General features: G+C 39.4%; 1 protein-coding gene across 4 annotated transcripts in view; it reads left to right on the forward strand.

The window, feature by feature from the left end:
- Positions 1 to 21,542, forward strand: part of ctbp2a (C-terminal binding protein 2a) — a 72,248-nt gene that overhangs the window by 14,213 nt on the left and 36,493 nt on the right. For 2 of the 4 annotated variants that reach the window (XM_086171806.1, XM_086171804.1), the window contains exon 2: positions 3,202 to 3,368. In XM_086171806.1, coding sequence (XP_086027932.1) covers positions 3,311 to 3,368 — 58 coding nt within the window. In that variant the 5' untranslated portion in view covers positions 3,202 to 3,310. Of the gene's footprint in view, positions 1 to 3,201; positions 3,369 to 14,909; positions 17,513 to 21,542 lie in introns of those variants that run through there. The other 2 variants (XM_086171803.1, XM_086171795.1) reach the window with 1 other exon arrangement.

Consider the following 21,542-nt stretch of genomic DNA (forward strand, 5'->3'; position numbering starts at 1 on the left):
CAATATACAAACAATGTAAACAATGTTTATCCTTGTGACACATTAATATTACCCTTAAGTAATATTGTGATTTTTTTTCAAGTTATTAAATTGTTAAATTTTAAATTTAACTAAGACTGTGTTAAGCTAATGCTTCTCAGATTTACAACAGTATGCAAACACTGGTGGTTCAAAGATTTTCATTACACCAAACAATATTGCACAAATGACTATCACTCTCTTAGAAATATCTGCTTTTTTCATGTGTCTTAGCACATGGATATGGTTGGAACATTGTTATTGAGTTCCAACAAGCAATACAGTTTAGCTCTCTACATTTATACTGGGGAACAGAAGAGGCAGTACAGTATAAGCACCCAGAGAAAATGTGAACAATATTTAGACTGTGATGAGGTCATTTGTTTCTTTCACCATTTGGAATTTGGATTAATTATCATCATAATATTAATCCTGTGCAAGATAAAGCAAATTGGTTTTTGGCAATAATTATGCTCAGATTGCAATGTTAAGTTATGTCTATGTTATCCAGCTCCTGAGTAAGTGCAGTTTCTTTTGGTGAATTTTTCAAATTGTTGCCCTTCACTTGATAGCCGGCATTTAACCTGAACCAATGAATTGTAACTTCAGCATTCTCTGTTGCACTGTGGCACATCAAAGAAAAAAAACACTTTGCAAGAAAGCAGTTTGCACTAGTTAACAGGTCAGTAAACACTGTGGTCACAGTATAACATTTACACTTTTATTAGAAAGACAGGTACCTAGATTTATATTTTAGGCAGATTACTTATCCTCTGGATGCCAGGACAGATCCTGTCCTGCAGCCCTGAGCATGTATGTTCACTAATGTCAATCACCTCATTATTACATAACTACATTTTGTCAAGTAAAATACCAGCAGCAAGGGTGCTAAGGGCTGTGGGATAACTGTGCTTCCTATCTGGCACTCTTCCGGCTGAGTGCTCTGTTCAAAGTTGTTGACTTTTAGACTCACCTACTGGAGACAATCGTTTTGTCTGGGATTTCAGTAGCACTTGTTTTTACAAGAGCCAATCCTCTGAAATTAATGGACACGAGAAATAAAAAACGTATCAGGTTTTTGATAAAATGTCTCTGAATTGCTGAACAGGCCATTCCATGAAAGCAATTTCCTTGACTTTTCAACCAAAACATGTGACTAGTTGACAAGATTGCTTTCATTGTGGGTGGCAGTTTTATTCATTGGTGTCCTTAAATAGTTTTTTTTTTATGTAGACAAAAATCTGTATAAAAAATAATAAGCTTTCTTGTTATTTATGGTCTACATTGTTCTCATGCACCACATCTGTATTCCCCCCCCCCTTATCCATTGACTCAGTCTGTCAGTCAAGTGAAGTCAGGAGAGAACATCATAACTAAATGGCCAGATGCACTCATGACCTATAGTGTTGCCGCTCTGTAGCACAGAAGTCAGAGATGCATGTACGCCTTCTTAGTTCTATTCATAGCTGAGGCAGTGTGACTCCTCTGCCTCTGACTGACTGTTTCCTGCTTTCCTTCTTGCTCAATTACTTCTCCTCTGACTCCCACATGTGGGTCCACGGCTCTTTGGCAGGAAGCTTACCTTGTGGAAGAGGAAAGCTCAAGCACAGCTGACTGGCTAAGCAAGCTGAAATGAGTTGGGTTAAAGAAAGTCTTGCTGTGTGTTTGTCACAGACAGAGAAAGACCGGGCTTGATTCGCACTGAATGCTGGAGAAATTTCTCCTTGCTGTCATTTCCTTTTAAATGGACAGAATTGTAGTACACCCTCTCGCCATTCTGCCCCAACAGCTGGCCACATAAAAATTCATCATTCAACCATGTTGCTCAGCCTGACTTGTGTATACCCACTTAACATAACAGTTATGATTACAACAGCAATGTTAATATCGATACATTTTTTTATCGATAGTGAGACATGAAATGTGAGACCCATGTGCAGAATTCCTGGACTAGGTCCAAAACGGGAACTGTAAAGAAACAGTGCTAACATACTGACAGGCACAGTAAAAATGTAGGAGGATGGTATCACCTTGAACTCATCCTGTTGTTATTTTTCCCTGTACTTTCCTCTCCCTCTCACTCCTTTTACGTCTTTATTCTGCTGATACAACGTCCTCCTGTCTGCTGACTAACTGACCCACATTCCACTGTAAGACTTGCTACCCTTACAGCTTCTATCGGTACATCCAGTGTGCCCCCCTCCCGCCCGCTCGCTCTCTTTTGAAACTGCTTCATCCCCCAGGCTTCAGATGGAACTAATGAGAGGACTGCTCTTTAGAGAAATGTCAGTCAATGAACATAAATGTCTGGTAAAATGCCTCATTTACTCACACACTCAGTTTGTGGGCCTTTTTTTTGCTGTCATCCACTCAGTTTAGAGGCTCTGGTGTCAGAAGTGACATTTTCCCAGTCAGTTGATTCATTTACTACTTAGCAAGGTGAGGCTCCCTCCAGTGGAGAGCCTTTGCACTGCAAAGAAACATTTACTTTTGTAGTCCCAATCCGAGAGGGTGAAGAAGCTTAGAAGATGTCTCACCCCTCAACCGAGAGGTTCCTTCAGCCTCTCGGATGAAAGAAACATATTCAAGGGAAGGGATTCAAGTCCAGTTTCCACGACAAGAATTCACCATAACCTGGATGACAGAGAACCTGCCAAGATTTTAGGACAGAGACAGCTGTGCAGAATTTTGATCAATTCCTGTATTAGTTCTGTCTCACGGTTCTCACGTTTTTTTAAGCCACTTAGAAAAAATAAGCAGATCCGACAGCAACCACAAGCTAATTATTCATTCTTTGATTATCCCCAAAATATGCACCGCTGACTGTGACTACAATATTTCTGTATATAAACCTTAGCAGACTACAGTGAAATTGGGGCAGTCACTCAATACATTTTTTTGAACACGTTACATTCAATTTTTTCGATTGCATGCATTAGTGCTTACTAGACACAAGCATTTTGTATTTCAGTCGTTAAACTGTAACCTGTAACCTGCATTTTGAATTTATGAATGTTCCAAATTACTCATCACTCGCCCAAAAATACAATAATGGTTAAATCCAAATGATAAAAGAACAAATTGAATGTAAGTGATAGAACAAACTCTCCTAAAATCCTCCTAAATATTATTTTGTTCTGTGTCTCCCCTGTTTGTTTGTTTTTTGTTTATTTGTTTTTTCAGGAAACAATCAGCCATCTAACCTCGGGGGGAGATTGAGGAGTTTGGAATTTTAAGGGGTAAAGGTGGATAGAAAATCAGGAGAGGAGAGAGCATCTCAAAGTGTGAAAGGATGGCTCTGGCCGACAAACACAAAGTCAAGCGTCAGCGACTGGACAGGATCTGCGAGGGTGAGGCAGTTAAATTCACTTTTCTATTTTTCTTCTTCTTATAATTATCCATGCATGGAAATTTGTTAATTTGAGATGCTGGCCCCATAAGCATATTCAGTGAAAATGAACCTTTTAATGTAAATTGGTCCATTTCTCTGTGTATGTATGCATAATAGAAGGTGAAAGATGCAGTAATTAGCTCAACTGATCTATGTTGTAGTCATAAAAAGGCTGACTTCAGTGTTTTAATTGAATTAATTTATCACTTGTTTGGGTTTTTAGTGAGCTGCTGTAATTTCAGTGAAACACCAGTGGATTTGGATGCACAAATGCGTATGTGAATGTCAATTGAAAGCTCCTAACTATGAAGTGTCTCAAAGAGAGAGAACGCAGGAGCCATGAGGAAAAAGAAATTGTATTTGCATTTGTGTGGCAAAGAGGACATGAGGTTGATGGCTGAATGAGACTTGAGTTCGATGTTTCCAGATTGCTTGAGAGATGAAGTAGGGAGTTTGTAATAAAGGGAAGCACTCCTTAGGGGCTTGCGATTGATTATAGTGAGCCGTGGGATTGATTTTTGTGCATGTGCGCACTTATGTGTGTGCATAAGGAAGAAAGAAAAAAAAAAAAATTGGCTTTTGTGTTTTTTAGTATTTTCTGTGTAACCACTGACTGAAGCCATCAAATCTTCAAATAATTACTTTATGCATATGTGTCAACATTTCATATCCCCTCACCAATGCGCATTCAATCTACAATATGTAGTTTCTAGTGCAGTTCTTGGTTATTCCCTGAGATTTTTGTAATAGTTTCATCAGCATTTATCCTGTAAATTTATCAATGTGCAATGTAATGTAAACAAAACTTAGGAAGTTTTTCATCCTTATTGCACACTAGGGAATTGTGAGCCCAGTAGTGCCAAATTAAAGGCTCCGAAGGTTAACCTTGACACTAAGGTTCCATAATATGCACTAATAGCAATAGCCAAGATTTTCATATTTTATAGGTAACCGCTGTTTTCATCCTTTGTAACAATTTTGGTTAAAATAGAGACTATATTCTTTGATAGCTGTAAATCTATGCTGCCTAAATGGCAGCCTTTTGTCCCAGTACTGAACTGAAATTACATTTAGAATTGTTATCCTACAGCCCATATACAGTTTCATAATTCATCTCTGTGAATTAAAGGATGATCAAACAGCAACTGAAACACCTGGATTAACCTTATGTGATGACAGTTAACACACACATAGAAGTTCTTGTTTAAGAGGAGAAAAACTTAAAAAAGTAATATACATGAATCCCAAATAACCCATGGAAGTGAAATCACAAAAATTTTTGGTGCATCAAACTTAATCAGTGTCACCCTGCTAAACATTCCCAGTGTGAAGCGGTGAGACTTACATTGGATGCACAATTAGGCAAGTGATTATTTTGACCATATCATCATTTTATCCATAATTTCCAACTCCAAGCTGTATAAACTCGAATGCTTATTGGATTTGATGCATATCAGGTGATGTGTATTTGTGTAACGGGGGATGGTGTGGCCTCAGGAGATCAACACCCTATATCAAAGTGTGCATAATTATTCGGAAGATACTTCTCCTGAGGAAAAAGGGGCCAAAAAAGAGATTTAATGGACTCTGGAAATTCAAAAATTGTAAAAAGTCTTTTAGAGGGATGCAACACTCTTGAAATATCTAAGCTTTTTGGGTGTGATTACAGAACCATCAAACGTTTTATTGCAAATAGTCAACAGGGTTGCCAGAATCCTGGTGAGAAAAAAAAGACACAAATTAACCACCTAAGATTTGAGAAGACTCACTTATGAAACTACCAGGAACCCATTATCTGTCAAGATGTACTAGGTGTTCAGTTCTCAGAGACATGGCCAAGGTAAGAAAGGCTGAAACCCAACTACCTCTGAACAAGACACATACCTCGAAATGCCAAGAATGGACCAAGAAATATCCGACGACAGATTTTTCAAAGGTTTTGTGGACTGATGAGATGAGGGTGACTCTTGACGGACCAGATTGATGGGATCAGTAACGAACACAGGGCGCCACTTCGACTCAGATGCCAGCAAGGTGCAGATGTGGTACTGGTATGGGCAGGTATTATTAAAGATGAGCTAGTTGGATCTTTTTGGGTTAAAAATAGACCCCAAATATACTCTCAGACCTACTGCCAATTTTTAGTAGGCACTTTCTTCACCCAGTGGTACAAGAAAAAAGTCTGCATCTTTCAAGACTTTGATTTTTATGCAAGACAACGCTCCATTACATGTGTTTAAGTCCTCTGCTGCGTGGCTGATCAGTAAAGGCATTAAAGATGAAAAACTTCCCCTTCTTCACCTGACTTAAACCCTACTGAGAACGGTTGGGCCCTTCTTAAGCAGGAAATTTACAGTGAAGGTAAACAGTACACCCTCGTCTGGGAGGCTGTGGTTGCGGTTGCACAAAAAGTTGATTCTGACCACATCAAGAAATTGACTGACCCCGTGAATGGAAGGCTTGTGATTGTTATTGAAAATAAGGGTGGCCATATTGGTCACTGAGGGTATATAAAAATTTTTTTTTTTTTTTTTTGGGGGGGGGAAATTTCAGAAATGTTTATTTGTAAATTTTGAGTTTGTTTGTTATTCTCACATTAATAGGTGAAAGTAAACAAGTGAGGTGGGAAAATCTTTGTTTTTCATTTAGTTACATAATACTTCTAAACACCAATAGTTGCTTAATAATGGTGTACCTATAGATATTCTCTTAAGAAAGCCGAAACTTTTATTTCTTAAATGTTCAGGTTTGAGGGTGTAAGATTTTGGATTGACCAAGAGCACTGCAGTTGTACAATAAGAAAAAATTAATCCTCAAAAATACAATTTGCCTAAAAATTCTGCCCGCAGTCTAGAGATGATCGTGCTTCAATGGTTTCCATTATGGGGGTAATAAAAAAAATATTTTGATTACACTCTATATTTTATTCCTTATAATCCACAATAATACATAAATGCTAATGACTGCAACAATTTGACTCTTTTTAATTCTCAATTATATGGAACACAATTTAAAAGATCTTTTTTTGATTAAAGTAATAATAAGACACTAGAGCTGTGCTTATTCATTGGACTTTTTCCAGTATCCGCTCAATGAATACAATTTCAATCAATCGTTTAAAAAATTGGATTTGATAAAATATCTCAGTTTTTTCCATCTGAGTTTTTTTTTGGGAAGCCCATATTATATTGAACTTGCTTAAGAACCATCTGAAAGATGGACATTCACTTAGAGTGTATGGTTTTCAAGATTTTAACAATCATTAATTGTATAATTGTGGCAAATTACATGCTGTTTATGCTGAGCTCGTTGGAGCTGAAGGACTTTAAACATCCTCGGGTTATTGACTTTCATTGTACTGTGAGAAACACAATATACAGTAAGTTCATAAAAAGAAGCAATGATGCTGTTTCCATTCCTTCCCCCATGAAAGCCTACCATGGCATCTTAAACTCTCCAAACCACCAATCCTGCATGGAAATATTTACCCTTGTTTTACACAAGACGGACTGTGTGTGTCATTTATGGCAGTGGCTCTGAAACGTTTCAGATTTGTAACCCTCAAAATGAAGATGCCAGATTTATAACACCCACCACAAATATGGGGTAAAGCGTACAAAAGGCAAGCACAAGCAGGCATGAATGTACAAAAACAGTTAGTTTATATCATGTAGAATTTGAGATAACTCTAACCCTTTGCAAAATTATTTACCAAACCACACTTTATTGAGATGTTAAAAAACTCTCCACATTCAATGTTGTTGTTTTTTTCAAACTCTTGTGACAACTGAGGCTAAGTGAGTTGTTGTTTTTTTATTATTCCTAGTCAATTTTATTTTTTTTCTGAAAATCACACCCTCTCCCCAGTACGTGCTGTGTGCCTGGGGGGCCCTTCAACAATGAAATCATTCTACCAAAGATGAAGGGGACTTTTCCCAGCTCACCCAGTCACCATAGATGCTCTGAAAAATATGTCGAAAAGGACGAGTGAGATACAGCTGAAGAAATTTAAAGATTGCCGGGTGACTAATCGCTACTTTTTCTTCGTACCATTATGTCTGCTCAACCATATAAAAGGGTGTTTCAAAAACAGAAGGATTGAGGCAGGCACTACAAATTTCTGAGCTACCCAGTATTATCTATAAACAAAGTGTTGCAACTGAGGCGTGAAATAGAAATCAAAGTTCATATCATGTGTATTGACAGAAACAAGAATGTTATGGAGGAATTGTAATTGTGTTTCTGTAGTGGGTAGCACTCTGAGGCAATGAGAGAAGCTTCCCTAATTTTCATTTATCTTTGGAGGATAACTGTGTCAATCCAATACTTGCCTCACAGTGGAGTGCATTGATTACATCTTCACTCATCGTGATGAGCCTTGCCTGTGGCCTAAATGGAATTTGAAATAACTGAGTGAGTGTGGCTTTTTACTCGCATCAAACATAGCCTCGGTTACAGGGATATGGATTCTTTTGGAAGCTTGATTGTTTTATAACGGAGGATATGTGTTGCTGTTTTTGATTCATTGTCCTTTGCTCTCTTGTTGGATTTTTGTGGATTGTCAAATGAGACATGGAAAGCCAAAACTGATGCTATTTGGGGATTGGTTTTTAAATTAAACCACATATGAGATTAATTTTCAAATTAAATCCGTCCAAGAATTGTGAGGAAATCAATTTCCAAGATGACAGCCTTGTACTACTTGTGTCATGCAGCCCAAAATACCACAATTGACAAAACAACATATCTTACTTTATACAAGGTATTTCACAACTATGTTTTTGTAAGAATCTTTTTAGCTCAGCTCCTGAGGCATGCAGACGTTGATGCATCACATCTCCATTAAAATTGCATTTGTTGGGTGAAATCGCCCCTTCGCTCTTTTATGCTAAAGGCTACTATTTAACTTTGCAAATCATAATAATGTATAACGACGTAAGCAGAAGCTATATATTTTTTGAGGCAGGCAAATTTAATGAGCTCTTTTCTGAAAAAAACTAAACAACAAATTATTATTTCATCTGAATTAGTGTTGACAATGGCATTTCCACTCTAAAAACACGCATAAAAGAGACAAGCACTTTGACTTCATTTGTCCCTGTATACCACACCTTCTTCCATGAAGCAACAGTGTCATTTTTTGTGGATATTAGCATCCAAAATGTGTGTTGTACGACTTTTCCTTCTGGTTTGGGTTTAATTTAGTGCCAAGAAGAGTATGACTGCAATAAGGGAACTGTGGCAAACATCTGTCGAGAGCATCAGTTCCCCCAACCCCCCCATTCTCTTTTACTCCTTCTGTCTGCTCCATCTGTTTACCCAGCATGCATTGGCATGGGTAGGAGTGCAAGTCATTGCAATTGCCTTTTAGCCAAACCTAACTGACTGATTTGGGAAGAGATGGGATGTGAGCATCGCTGCGTTGTGAACTAGGTCACAGTGACAACATGTTTCTAAATGTTGATTTACAAGTTGTAAAACTGTGCTTGGACGCAAACACCACAAGGTGGGGTAGTGGAATTTGTCATCTATGTTCTAAGTGTTTGAATTGGCAGCTAAATAATGATGTTCATGCTTGATAATACTTGCAGGTTTTGCACATGTTTAACAGTAGGCAATGCTTAAAACATTAATGGGAGTAATGTGGCCAGTCAAGCTTAAATGTGATTAAATTTAGCCAGTAAATTATGCATATTGTTACATTTAAGAGACCTGAAAGCTTCGATGTAACAAAATGGTTCATATAAGACCGAGAGGACATCCAAAGCTATGGAACACAGGGAGGGCTTTTCCTGATGTCATCCCCCCCCACACACACACACACACACACACACACACACACAGGGAAAGGGGTGGATTGGAGGCTGGGATTTTCACATACTTTGCTTTACAGCACAGAATTCACCTCTCTACTTTTATCTCACATTTCTACTGCCCAGCCTTCCCCACGCTCTTGTATCCAGCTCTGGTATGAAGTCATTGGAGCAGTCTTTAGGTCTGACCCCCCCTCAGGCTTGTTCCTGGCTTCTCACCAATACTCATGACCCCTTCATAGTCTTTGTGGAGCTGCAGGAAGTGGCACAGAGAACAGTGTCCATAGATAGTGCTGTCTTCGGAAGGATATTATTATCATGATATATCACTCTTTTAATTTTCTTTTTTGCACAATTATCATGCAAATAAGTCTCCTAGTAGAGGAAGATGAAAACTATATCCTCGGAACTGATAGCAATACTGACATTTGTGTACAAAACATATCAAATCACCTGATATTTGATCCCCCTAAAATGACAAAGCTAAACACTGTCCTGCTGGATTGTCGATGACAAGAAACTTCCAATTAGAAATCGAAAAATGTTTTTAAAAATCGTGTTTTTATACCCAAATTTTAGTAGAAATAAGTAAAACATCACCAGTCCATTTTTTTCTCCTGTACATTTTTGGACAAATATTGTAATTCATTGATGTGTTTTCTTTTCAGTTACATTCCCTCTGCAGCAGATGTTTTATGTTACATGAGGGACATGTTAAAGTCGAAATCAAAGACACTTGCCATGAAGTTCCCTTGTTCCAATTGTGATAATACAGAACACATGATTCATTAAAGACAGATTTTTAGAATAGATAAGCCGAAATGATATTAAGTGTGCATACCTTAAAGAGCCTTGAGTATTGCTGATACCTTACTGGGTGCTTTCTGGGAATGAATATGCAACAAAAAAATCAGATCTATTAATATAGAATATTAATCTGTCATAGTTCCATATCAGACAGTATATACAGAATTGCTGATAACTGCAAAAGACCAATATCGGCTGGTAAATTCAAATAAAAGATATGTTGGCTCGGTTGGCCACAAGTTTTTCAGCTAGTGCTGGATTATATCTTATATTGTGAGCTGCTCACTGGCAAGCACCTTCTGGCACTACAGACACAAAAACACTCAGCTCCTATTTTGATTTTACTTTTATTTTTCTATTTTATTTGAATATATTGCTGTTCAATATTTGTAGCAATTCCCAACATAATATTCTAAAAAATGTAGACATAATATATCTTGGTTCTGCTGGCGTGATTGCATTTTTTTTTTTTTTTTTATTGGGTAATTGGAAAAAATTGGGAAAACAGCACAGCTGGGATAGGCTCCAGCATCCCCCGCGACCCTGAGTGCAGGATAAATGATAGAAGATGGATGGATGGATGTGAAGGGCTGTTACCCATATAAAACTATTAATTTTTGGTGTACCAAGGTGTATCAAAACAACTGTTTCAAAAGATGTCCATGCATGCTTGAGTGTTATACTCTCACGCTTTGGATGTACTACTGATGGTTGAATTCTGATTGATGGGCGCTTCAAAGTGAATATCTAAATGAATGATGGAGAGCAAGAGGCTGGAATATTAATACAATAGTCCTTGCTGTTGGATGTATATATCCTGTATGCTTAGGTAACCCAGTGGAAAACATTAGTCTGTTAATTCAGAATTACACTAGCTAAGCATTTTGTTCTCGTTTGCATAAGAGCCAGCTTCACTGCAGTCAACCATTTTACAAACTATCAAGTCCCTGTAGATATGCTTTCAGACACAAATAATCCCAGTGGAATCACATGCAAGACAGCCATGTACATAATGTCTGTTAAATGTGCATTACAATTCAACTGACAGCATTATTCTTCATAGTAATACTGGCATTGTAATCCCTTTTCCAGTTAGTGCCTCCTGCCCAATGCTCATGCATAAGTCAATGAGTGTTTAACATTCAAATCATGCTTTTAGTACGTGACTTGTCCCACCATAGGAGACAGTTGTTTTTATTTCTGTTGCAGTGCTGTATTCAGTCCGAGTTAGCATCTAATTTTTATTCATATATGCAAGGAACACCAAGGCTGAAGGCTTTGGTGGCGGCTCGCATGGACGAAAAAGGGATATTAACAAAGCACTGTGGTTGCTCCTGTGTCTGTTGCATGTCAGAAGAGGAGCAGCCCAGGGTAAAAGTCTGAGAAGAGCTGTAGCAGCGTGCAGGGTGAATTTCCTAATGTGTGTTTGATATTCTACTAAATAAAGGCACACGGACACATTCAACTGTTAAAACATTTATAATGAATGCACACATGCAGTCATAGTCATACAAATATACAGTTACTCTTTTTTTGTTCTCACTCTGCCTACCTGCAATATTAATGTGCAGGTAAGACAAAGAGAGACTACCAGAGTGATGAATTGTCTTTAGAACAATGGCAAACATGATGTGACAGTTCTGACAGCTGTACGTAAGGTCTTGCTTGTTGCTTGCTGCTCAAACAATTTTCTATTGTACTATATAGAGATAGGGGTCTATGAAAGAAAAAAACGAAAGACCATTGCACGCTTAAGTGAACAGTACTGTTTTCTGAAATCTATTAGCAGTACTAACAACCTTGAAATACATTCTTGCATCCTTGTTAGGGTTTCATTTACTTGTGGTTCTATAGGCTTTGCATCATTTAATTTCTAAGCAGTCAATTCTTATTCGATGTAAGGTCTTTATAAGCTTCTACTAGGGTGGTTTAATATTTGTTCTAAAATCCACAGCTTAATTGCTAAATCCCTCCGTTACAGTGAGTCTGGCATCTGGCAAGTATGGCAAATTGAGGAACATTAGTATTTGAAAGTCAAACATTGTTTAATTTGAGACAAAGAGAACTGTGTGATTTACTTTCCTCCGAGGATTATATTGGCAAACCCAAAGTACACACCTCTGCCCCTCTCTGTCTGTTTGAGGTTGACTTTATGGTGATGTGTGATCTGCTGTACTGAGAGTCGGGTCTCTTGAGAGTCTGTCTATAGGAAGTAATGAGAGGACTGGATCAGTATGGTGTGTGCGTCTGTGTGTGTTTATAATTTATACAAGAGAGAGAAAAGGGGGGAAAATGGAAAAAAAATCTGTCTTTCCATCTGTCTTAATACTGTATATGGAAAGCAGCCTGAGTATCATCACATCCCTGTTGCAAGTTCTCACCTGTCCCTATTTAATGAGTATCCAAAACATACATGAAATCTGTCAGTCATTTTTATTGATAATCTCTTCATATGTACTCGGTGAGAAATTAAAATACCATTTCTCACAGTCTTACAGTGTGCAGATTTGAAGCCAAAACATAAAAATGAAAAATTTCATCACCACCAATATTAAAGAACAAGAATGACTACTGATTGCGCATATATATATATATATATATGTCCATCCATCTTCTTTCGCTTATCCTGCACTCAGGGTCGTGGGGGATGCTGGAGCCTCAGGGTCTCCAGTCAATCACAGGGCCACATATGAAGACAAACATCCACTCACTCAGTCATTCAGGGCAATTTTCCCAATTTTTCCCAATGAACCTGCTACATGTTTTTGGACGTCTGTGGGAGGAAACCAGAAAAAACACTCAGACACGGGGAGAACATGCATACTCCACTAGGGCCCTTCCTGCTGTGAGGCCAAAGTGTAAACCATGTGATTCTTGTGTCAGCACAGTCAACTATGTAAAGAACAAAATATTTAATAAGAATACACGTTTCATTCCTCTGCCCTAGATGAGACGCACATATATACACACACATATATATATATACATATATATATATATGTGTGTGTGTGTGTGTATATATAGATATATATATATATATAATTGTATACATATAATGTATATATATGTATATATATTTATGTGTGTGTGTGTGTGTGTGTGTGTGTGTGTATATATATATATATATACTGTACGTATTTGTCTTTGTCTACACATACAGGAACCAAGAGCAGCTCTTGGATGGGCTAGTGCACATCACTTGGTGTCTCATCTAGGGCAGAGAATGAAATGTTCTTAGGAAATACATTGTTCTTTACAAAGTTGAATGTGCTGACAACAAAATCACTCAAAACTTATCAATGGAAATCAAATGTATTAACCCATGGAGGTCTGGATTTGAAGTCACACTCAAAATTAAAGTGGAAAAACACACTACGAGCTAATCCAACTTTGATGTAATGACCTTAAAACAAGTCACAATGAATCACTGTTGCTTCCTAAGTGGACAGTTTGATTTCACAGAAGTGTCTTTTTTTTAAGTGTTCCCTTCCTTTTTTTAGCAGTTTATTTCCAAGTGGACTCCGAAATTCAATTTACTCAGGCGGAATTAAAAGACTTTAACAAATAAACTTTTGAACTACCGTAATTGGTAGTCGCAGTCAAATTTTAGATGAAAATACACAGTTCTTTGCCTCACTATTTTTTTTTACTTTACTTACTACTTGTGCCTGCTGTCTTGAGGCTAAATAAGCATGGTGCTCTTTCAAGGAAAATGTTATATATTCATGGTCTTTGCAAAAATAGGAACTCTTCCCTGTGATAACGCCCCCTCTGTCACATACTGTACACACAAACAAATCGCCAAGTGCAAATCATATGCATCTCAACTGAATGCCAATCCATAACCTAACTCTAACACCAAACATTGAAAGGGTCCTGCTTTTCAAACCCTACGGATAAGGTTAAGTAAGGCCACACACACACAAGTTAGTAAACCCACACACACGGACACCCCCACCTTCTCCCCCCAGTGTTTTTCTTTTCTGTGCAAAGGGGTAAAGCAGATTATAAAGCTTCTCTCTCTAAGTGAAGGAGGTCAGAAGAGCTTTGGTAGAGGGGGGAAGGGTGTTGGATTTTGATGGGAGTTAATTGTATATGGTTTGGGAATATGGTGCATTTCAGATAAACAGTATCAAATCTACAAGTTTTTGTTTCACATCCCTTCAAACGTTTTCTCATTCAATAATACTGAAACAATTTTATTTAGGTGAATAAAACACATTTGAGATAAGTGTGACCTCCAAATTTCATAATAATTCAAAGTAATTAGTGTGACTGATCGCACATTTAGTTAAGTGGGACAGTGAGTGTTGCACAAAGGCATCAAGGACATTTCAGGGCCAGTTTTGCAGCAGTTGTGTGGTGGCTCTGCTGCTAGCATGGGGCCTGAAGGATTAGTGTCCAATCAGGGTGGATTTGATATTTACTGACAGCACATGCGACTTAGCAGAGAGAACTGTATTTCATTTGTATTCAATGACACTTCGTACCTTGCCTGGCTGCACATCCCTGCGTTGTTAGCAAACAAAATACCGAAATCTTTTGACCGGACCTTATCAGCTGCATCAGGTACGTTACACCTCCGGTGAATGTGAGAGTTTTGTGCATGGACTCATAATCATAGGCATCATCACCACCTCTACCATCATCACCATTACAAGATACATTGCTATCTGGTTCACATGACGTCACAGTGGGAAGTGGAATTAAACAGGCTTTATTTAGTTGTAATCTCTCATTGCAATCGAGCGAGTAAAATGTCCTAAAGAAGAGAGAGATAAATCCTATTGGATTAGTACAAGCCCCAGCCCATCGCAACATCCAACCCAACCTACCCCCTCCTTTCCTTTTTTTCATGAACCTTTGGCAATCTCGAATGTGCTCTGTCCTTCATGGAGTAGCTGTGTTACCTATGCGGTACATATTCCTTGTGCGGTGGTTGAGTTTTTGTGTGGTGTCCTGTTTCCTTATCCACAACAAACCAGCATATTTGAAGATTAATTATTCAAGATCTGCCAGCCAAAGGGGGAGCTACCTGATAGCACGGATGTACAGAATTACAACCTGATTAGGTGAAACAGCATATCCTTCTTCATCTTCTTTTCTGCTTGTTCTTCCTTCACTGTTTTTGATGTTACCATCCATGAGGACTTGAAAGAGAACATTCCAAATAATCACCAGAAGTGGAGTATTTGCCTGTTTTTCTGTTTTTTTCTATTTCTCTTTTGACATTTTTTTTCCCTGCCAATGCTCGTTCCAAACAAACAGTCGAGTCTCGGCCGTTCCCACAGTTGGGATACATTGGGGGGTAATGAAGGTCAGTGGGACAGGGCTGACAGTGTCTACGAGCAACAGTCAAGAGTGCCTGGCCGCCGGAGCTCTCTTTCATATGGAGAGGGAGGAGGATGGTTTGAGGCTCTGCCAGGGGTACGTCCTCCTGACCTGGATTTGAAACGGGACCCATATTCCTACCAGGACTACGGACAGGTTTACGCAGAGCGGCCGGACCCACGGGGAGTGAGGAAGGGCTCAGTGCCAGATCTAAACCACTACGAACCACGAGTTCCCATGGCTCACAGAGGATCCATTCCGCATCAGGATTACTATTCCCATGATCCAGCGATGACTCCCCGGCCACCTGAGGGCTTTTACCGGCCAGAACACCAGGCTCTACCACCTCATCCTCATCCACTCAGTAGGTCAGGCTCTCATTTTGGGATTACACCAGGGGTTCGTGCTGCATGGGATCAAAATCAGGGAGGGAGAGCAGCACCTCAAGCTCCTCCATCACCTCTACCACCTCCTCCCCCTACTCCAACTTCTCACGAGTTGAATCGAGTTTATAGGGAAGCTGCTGTTATTAGTGCATCTAAGATGATGTCAGATGGCCAACAACGCATACCATCCCGAGATCCATCTCCCGCTCATTATGGAATGGAGCAGTCATCTCCGCGGTATGCTAGTGAGCCTCCGCCTCTAACTAGTCAGTCAGTCTATACTGATGGTCGGCCATTGGATCCACAGCAGCAGGCTGCTACCTGCCTTGTTGTGGATCCAGCCAATCAGGGTGCAATGATGAGGCAAGAGACAGCCTCACCTTACACGGTACACCAGCAGCAGTTACAACAGCAGCAACTTCAACAACAGCAACAAATTCAACAACAACAAATACAGCAACAGCAAATACAGCAACAGCAATTACAACAGCAACAGGTTCAACAGCAACAATTACAGCAACAGCAACTTCAGCAGGAGCAGTTGCAGCAGCATCTGCAACAGCAGCCGGCACTGCCACCTCCATCCGCAGTGCCTGCCTCTGACGCTAAACTGACTTTAGGGGCATCACTTCCTCCTCCACCTGCCCCAGCACAGACCTCAACAGTTGCCCAAGTTGTACCCGCTCCTGTTCAGGCAACCCCAACACCGGTCCATCCACCCCCCGTCACTCCACTTCCTGCTCCTCCTCCAGCCGTACCTCCCACTGCCCCACAAACCCCTTTGCCCATGGAACCAAAGAAGGTTGTTGATCCGGAGTTTCTTGCACTGCTTAGAAACGAGGGCCTCTCTGAGAGTACCATCTCCTCACTTATCCAGCAGGGATTTGACTCTACTGGCATGCTAGCTGTCATGGAGGAAAATGATGTTCGCATGGTGGCCCCAAACCTCGGACAAGCTCGTGTACTGTCCCGTCTGGTCTTGAACTGTAAACGGCCCGTTGAGGCTCCACCTCCCCCTTCCCAGCCTCAGACACCTATGCGAGGTCGTTCTAATAGCTTTAGCCATCGTTCAGATGTATATCAGCAGCACCACCACCACCACCCGCCACATCCACCACAGACATTGACTGTCGACCCTCAACTTATGCCACCACAGACCCCTGGAGCTATTCAGACCATCTCACCAAGGATGGGAGAAGTAATGGGTAGGAGGCCTAGCAGCGCACCTTCACAGCATCTTTTGGAAGCCTCAGGAGGCTATCCAGGTCAACCTCCTCGCTCCCCGGGGCCATATGCTGGAGCCATGATGCCTGTTCAGTCAAGACCCATGTCTGCATATTCCTCTGGTGTGTCAATACCAGGGATGCCCATGCAGAATATGCAAATAATGCCACAGCAGATGACTGGATCTATGCCTGCCATACCAGGATCTATTCACCCCATGCCTGGTATGCCACAGCAGATGCCTGTGTCCATGCCCGCTTTACCTCAGCCACCACAACAAGTACCAAAATCATACTCTACCAATTACACAGTGCCCATGGAATTGATGAAGAGAGACAGGAGCTTAGTGCCCCTGTCACCCATGCATAGTCCTCACCCCAGTCCTCAGTTAATGCGCAAGGGTGGGGGATCGGCACCAGACAATACTCTTGTTCCTGTGGGAGCACCTGTTCAAGGCCAAGGTGCTCTTCTTGCAAATCAAAAGTTAAGTCGTCGCACGGGTCCACCAGTCATCGTTTCAACAATGGCATCTCCAGACACAAGTAAAAAAATATTCTCTCTTTTGTTTCTAATGATTTAGGCACTAGTATTCAAGTATGTAATATAGTGCTGCTGCATTGTTAGTCCATACTTATTTTATTAATTAGTTTAGCATTTCTTGAAACTTGCAAGTGTAGTGATGGCTTTAAAATATTCTCAGATTAAGTATCAATGTAAATACGCCCTAATGATGCATAGAAAAACAAAAATATGCCACAGCTATTATAAATATTAATGGATCTAATGATTCCCCTTCCCCTTGGCGATTTTATGTGTGTATCTTGTGTGTGTGATACTGAGAAATTTTGGAAAACATCATGAAAATATTAATCTAGTATTGCACACAGTAATGCAATAATTTAGCGTCTAGATTTCAAAGGAATAGTGCACAGTGTTCTTGTTTCTGCTTAGCACTTGCTACAACCTTTTGTCAATTGATTTTTATGAACAGAAAGGTGAGATAATACAGGTGTGACTTAACGGTACCTCACAGTATCTTGTTTGTCCATGTTAATTTTCTTTTGTCACGGCAGATATCCAATTACATTGTGTAGGAATTCATTTGCCACAGTTTATCTAAGATATTTCGTTTCCTTATTTAGCTCCTACCACTTTTGTCATACTTAATTTAATAACAGAACACAACACACCACAACAGCAAAGGCCACTAATCAAAATCATCTGTCACAAAGTTGCATTGTTGTCACTGAGGCACCAGTTACTGTATACTTCTGTGTCAGTAATTGTAGTGTGGCTATTTTTGCTTAAGTTAATCTGTTTTATCATGCAACACCACCCTGCAATCTTTGTTGTTGTCAACATGAATATATTATTCTATCTTGATGGTGAAGCTGTAACAGGAATTCTAGGAAATACTTCGTAAATCCTGAGGCAACATAGATTCCCCTCTCTAGAGGGTCTGTCAAGGTGTACCCCAGACTTGCATGGAAAAGTGAGTTAGAATTGCTGGTGTGGATCAGATTTTGATGAATGAGTTACTAATTGAAGAGTTAAAGAATGTGAATATCAAAAAAAAAAATGTGTTTCCAATGATTGTCCAAATGACATGTGGCAAGCTGTATGCAATGCCCTGTTGGAACAGTAACTCAGACTCAGACTCAGACTGATATACTGCATCATTTTAATTTATTTGGCTCACGATGTCAGCATTAATTACTTAAAATGAAAATGCTCCAAAGAAATTAATTTCTCACGTGTGTCAATATGAAATTATATTACAGATGATTTCGAAAATAAGAGCTTTTTCTTTACTCACTGGAGAATGACTAGTAGCATCGCTGCCCAGATAAAATCAAATTACAGTGTTGATGGCCAATGTGTGATTGTGTCATTTTCTCTCTGCAGGTTGTAATGAGAAAAGAGGGGAGGTTTAATCCTTCAGAGCCTCCATTTCCTCTGTCACACTAATCCACAGATACGCCTATTCTGTAGAGTCCAGCCTCCTGGCTTTCGGAGAGACGAGTAACTTCTGCACGTAGCCAGGAGGTGGAAATGGACTTTTAATTGAAGCCGGCAGACATGAGACAAATTATTTAACTAAACAATTTTTTTTTGTAATGTTTTAAAGTCAGAGTGTGCAGATATCAAGAAAAACCCCAAGGGTTTTTAAGGGATTTCATTCAAGACAGATGGATGTACGCTTTAGAAAGAATATTTTTTTTCTCCAGTCTACAGCATCGACATACATCGAATTGCTGCTGCAAACACAATCACCAGAGTAAACCTCATTTGCATGTGGCTGAAATGTGTTGCTTTGGTAATTTCATCTGTTAATGGGAAAACAGCATCAAAGCAGCTCTGAAAGCATATTCCTAAATTGTATGTTGCTAGGCAACATGGCTTTTGTAGCTTTTGGATACATATTTGCTTTTAAAAGGTTGATCCCTTCTCAAAACAAAAATGAAAAAAAAGAAAAAAAAATTGTGAATACCTTTTTTTTTACATTCTTTTTCTCCCTTTCTTTTTATTAACAAGGTAGCTACGTGAGCCTATATATTTCAATAAAGTAGCAATGAATCAAGTGAATTCACATCCTTTTATTTGAGCTTAAAAACAAAAGGTTCCTGCTGCCAGTTCTGTATACCCTGTTTTAAGACTCAGCTTTGCCACTGAAATTCAATTTTGTAATAATCTAAGTTTGCACCCATATCCTGAGAAAATATTGGTTCAAACAAATAACCCATGTGTGAGTGAATGCCCCCGCCAGACCCCAGATATGATGTTTTGTGGAACTGCCTTGGGCACAAGCCTTGGTATATGTGAGCAACACAGGCTGAATTCCCACCTGTTGCACACCATAAAGCCCTAAATGGTACAGTTGGACTTTCACATCTTTACATCCATCGCATGTAGTTTGTTTGCTCCTGCTCTTTAATTCCATATCAGGTAGCTCAATGCCAGAACTGGTCACTTCTGCTCTGCTTGACATAGTGGCTGCAATTTTATTGTCATGCTTGACGAACATGCGGATGGAGGAGGGGGAGTTTTGGAGATGGCAGATTATGTATTAATGGGGACCAGGTCAAAGCCACAGGCAGTTGTTACAGTGAGTGTGGGATTAAGGAATGAGGGGGGAGAGGGAGAGGAGAGGGAGAAGGAGAGGGAGAGAGAGAGACAGAGACAGAGAACATCATCATCCACTACTGATGATTAATGTTTGCTGGCCGGGCGAGCGAACATGTTGTTGACAGCTGTCAGCCAGTCTTCTGCTAGCGGTCATTTATTGAGGAGTTTAAGAGGTTCAAACTTTGGCCAGATTTTGGGTTGACAGTCATAGGATATTTATGGTTAGTTTTTAGTCAGTCAGACAGAGATAAAGTCATTACATTATTTTATCCTTAATAAAACCTTATAATCTCTACAACATTGCTCCTAGAAGAAAAAATCCTGATCATTTTTGGCAAACTCACTTGTGACTGGCAAATCATTTCCTTCCAAGGACTCGATTGAAATGAAACGCTTGGGGTTGAAATATTAGTACAAAGGATTAGCAACTTCAACATCTGGTCCTTTAGCCTTGTTGCATGCTACAGGCTCATGTGCATGACAATGTAAGGAAAGGAATTTCATCTGCCATTATACGTATTGCTTGGATAAGAACTTTTTATTGAAAACTGTGACAGTAATTATTAAACAAAACAAATTATACAGTTGCAGAAAATGTCCACTGGTATGACAGGAAGGTTTCATAATTATTCAGTCATTGTAATTTAGTCGTCATCAGAGATGTTTACATAGCTAGACTAACTTTTGTTCAAAAGGGAGAGCTCGCGCTGTGGTACAGTTTCATACAAGATGCGTCTTAACCTGAAACATTAGTATGCCTTGTTAAATCACACACCTACGCATCTGGCATTATGTCGGCTTTCAAAATCTGCTGAGAAGGAAAGCTACATCAACTCAAAAAAATGACGATTACAAGGTGCCCTCTCTGTGGGACGTGTGCAACATAAAAAAAGAAATAAGAAAATTCACCTTTAAACAATTAAAATCCCTTCATCCATATATATTATTGCCTCGGTCTACATTTTTGATTCAGTATAAATGTGCAAAGCCTGCAAAGATATAAGTGTTCTTGACCAACAGTATCAAAAATCCTTGCTTAAAATGGACATCTGAATGGCTCCTAACAAATAATGGCCTCTCTAGTGTTTTAGTGGTCTATCTTTGTCAGTCCACTCACAATATCACTACAAGGACACCGAAACAAGCATCCCCTCTTACTTCTCAACTCCATCCAATCTCTATGTAGGCTCATACGGTTTCTGTTTCTATCAGGACTTCGGTGTTTCTAATACAATTACAGATTACTTTTTCCTTCACATAATAAGAATGTGTTCATCTGTGAAAGGAATCTGTCCTGAACCCAAAGTTTGAGTTCCCTGTGTGACAATAAAAACACTGCTCATTTTGAGCTGTATCACGGCTGTGCAAACCCCTGTTCGGATCATTAAACTATACTTGAATCCACTTAAAAAGATTGTCTTATGTATAGGTTATTTGTTTTGAATG

Source organism: Fistularia commersonii, chromosome 2 (genome assembly GCF_037954325.1).
Source record: "Fistularia commersonii isolate RoL2024-O1a breed Wild chromosome 2, RoL_Fcom_v1.0, whole genome shotgun sequence".
In the NCBI taxonomy this organism is placed as follows: Eukaryota; Metazoa; Chordata; class Actinopteri; order Syngnathiformes; family Fistulariidae; genus Fistularia; species Fistularia commersonii.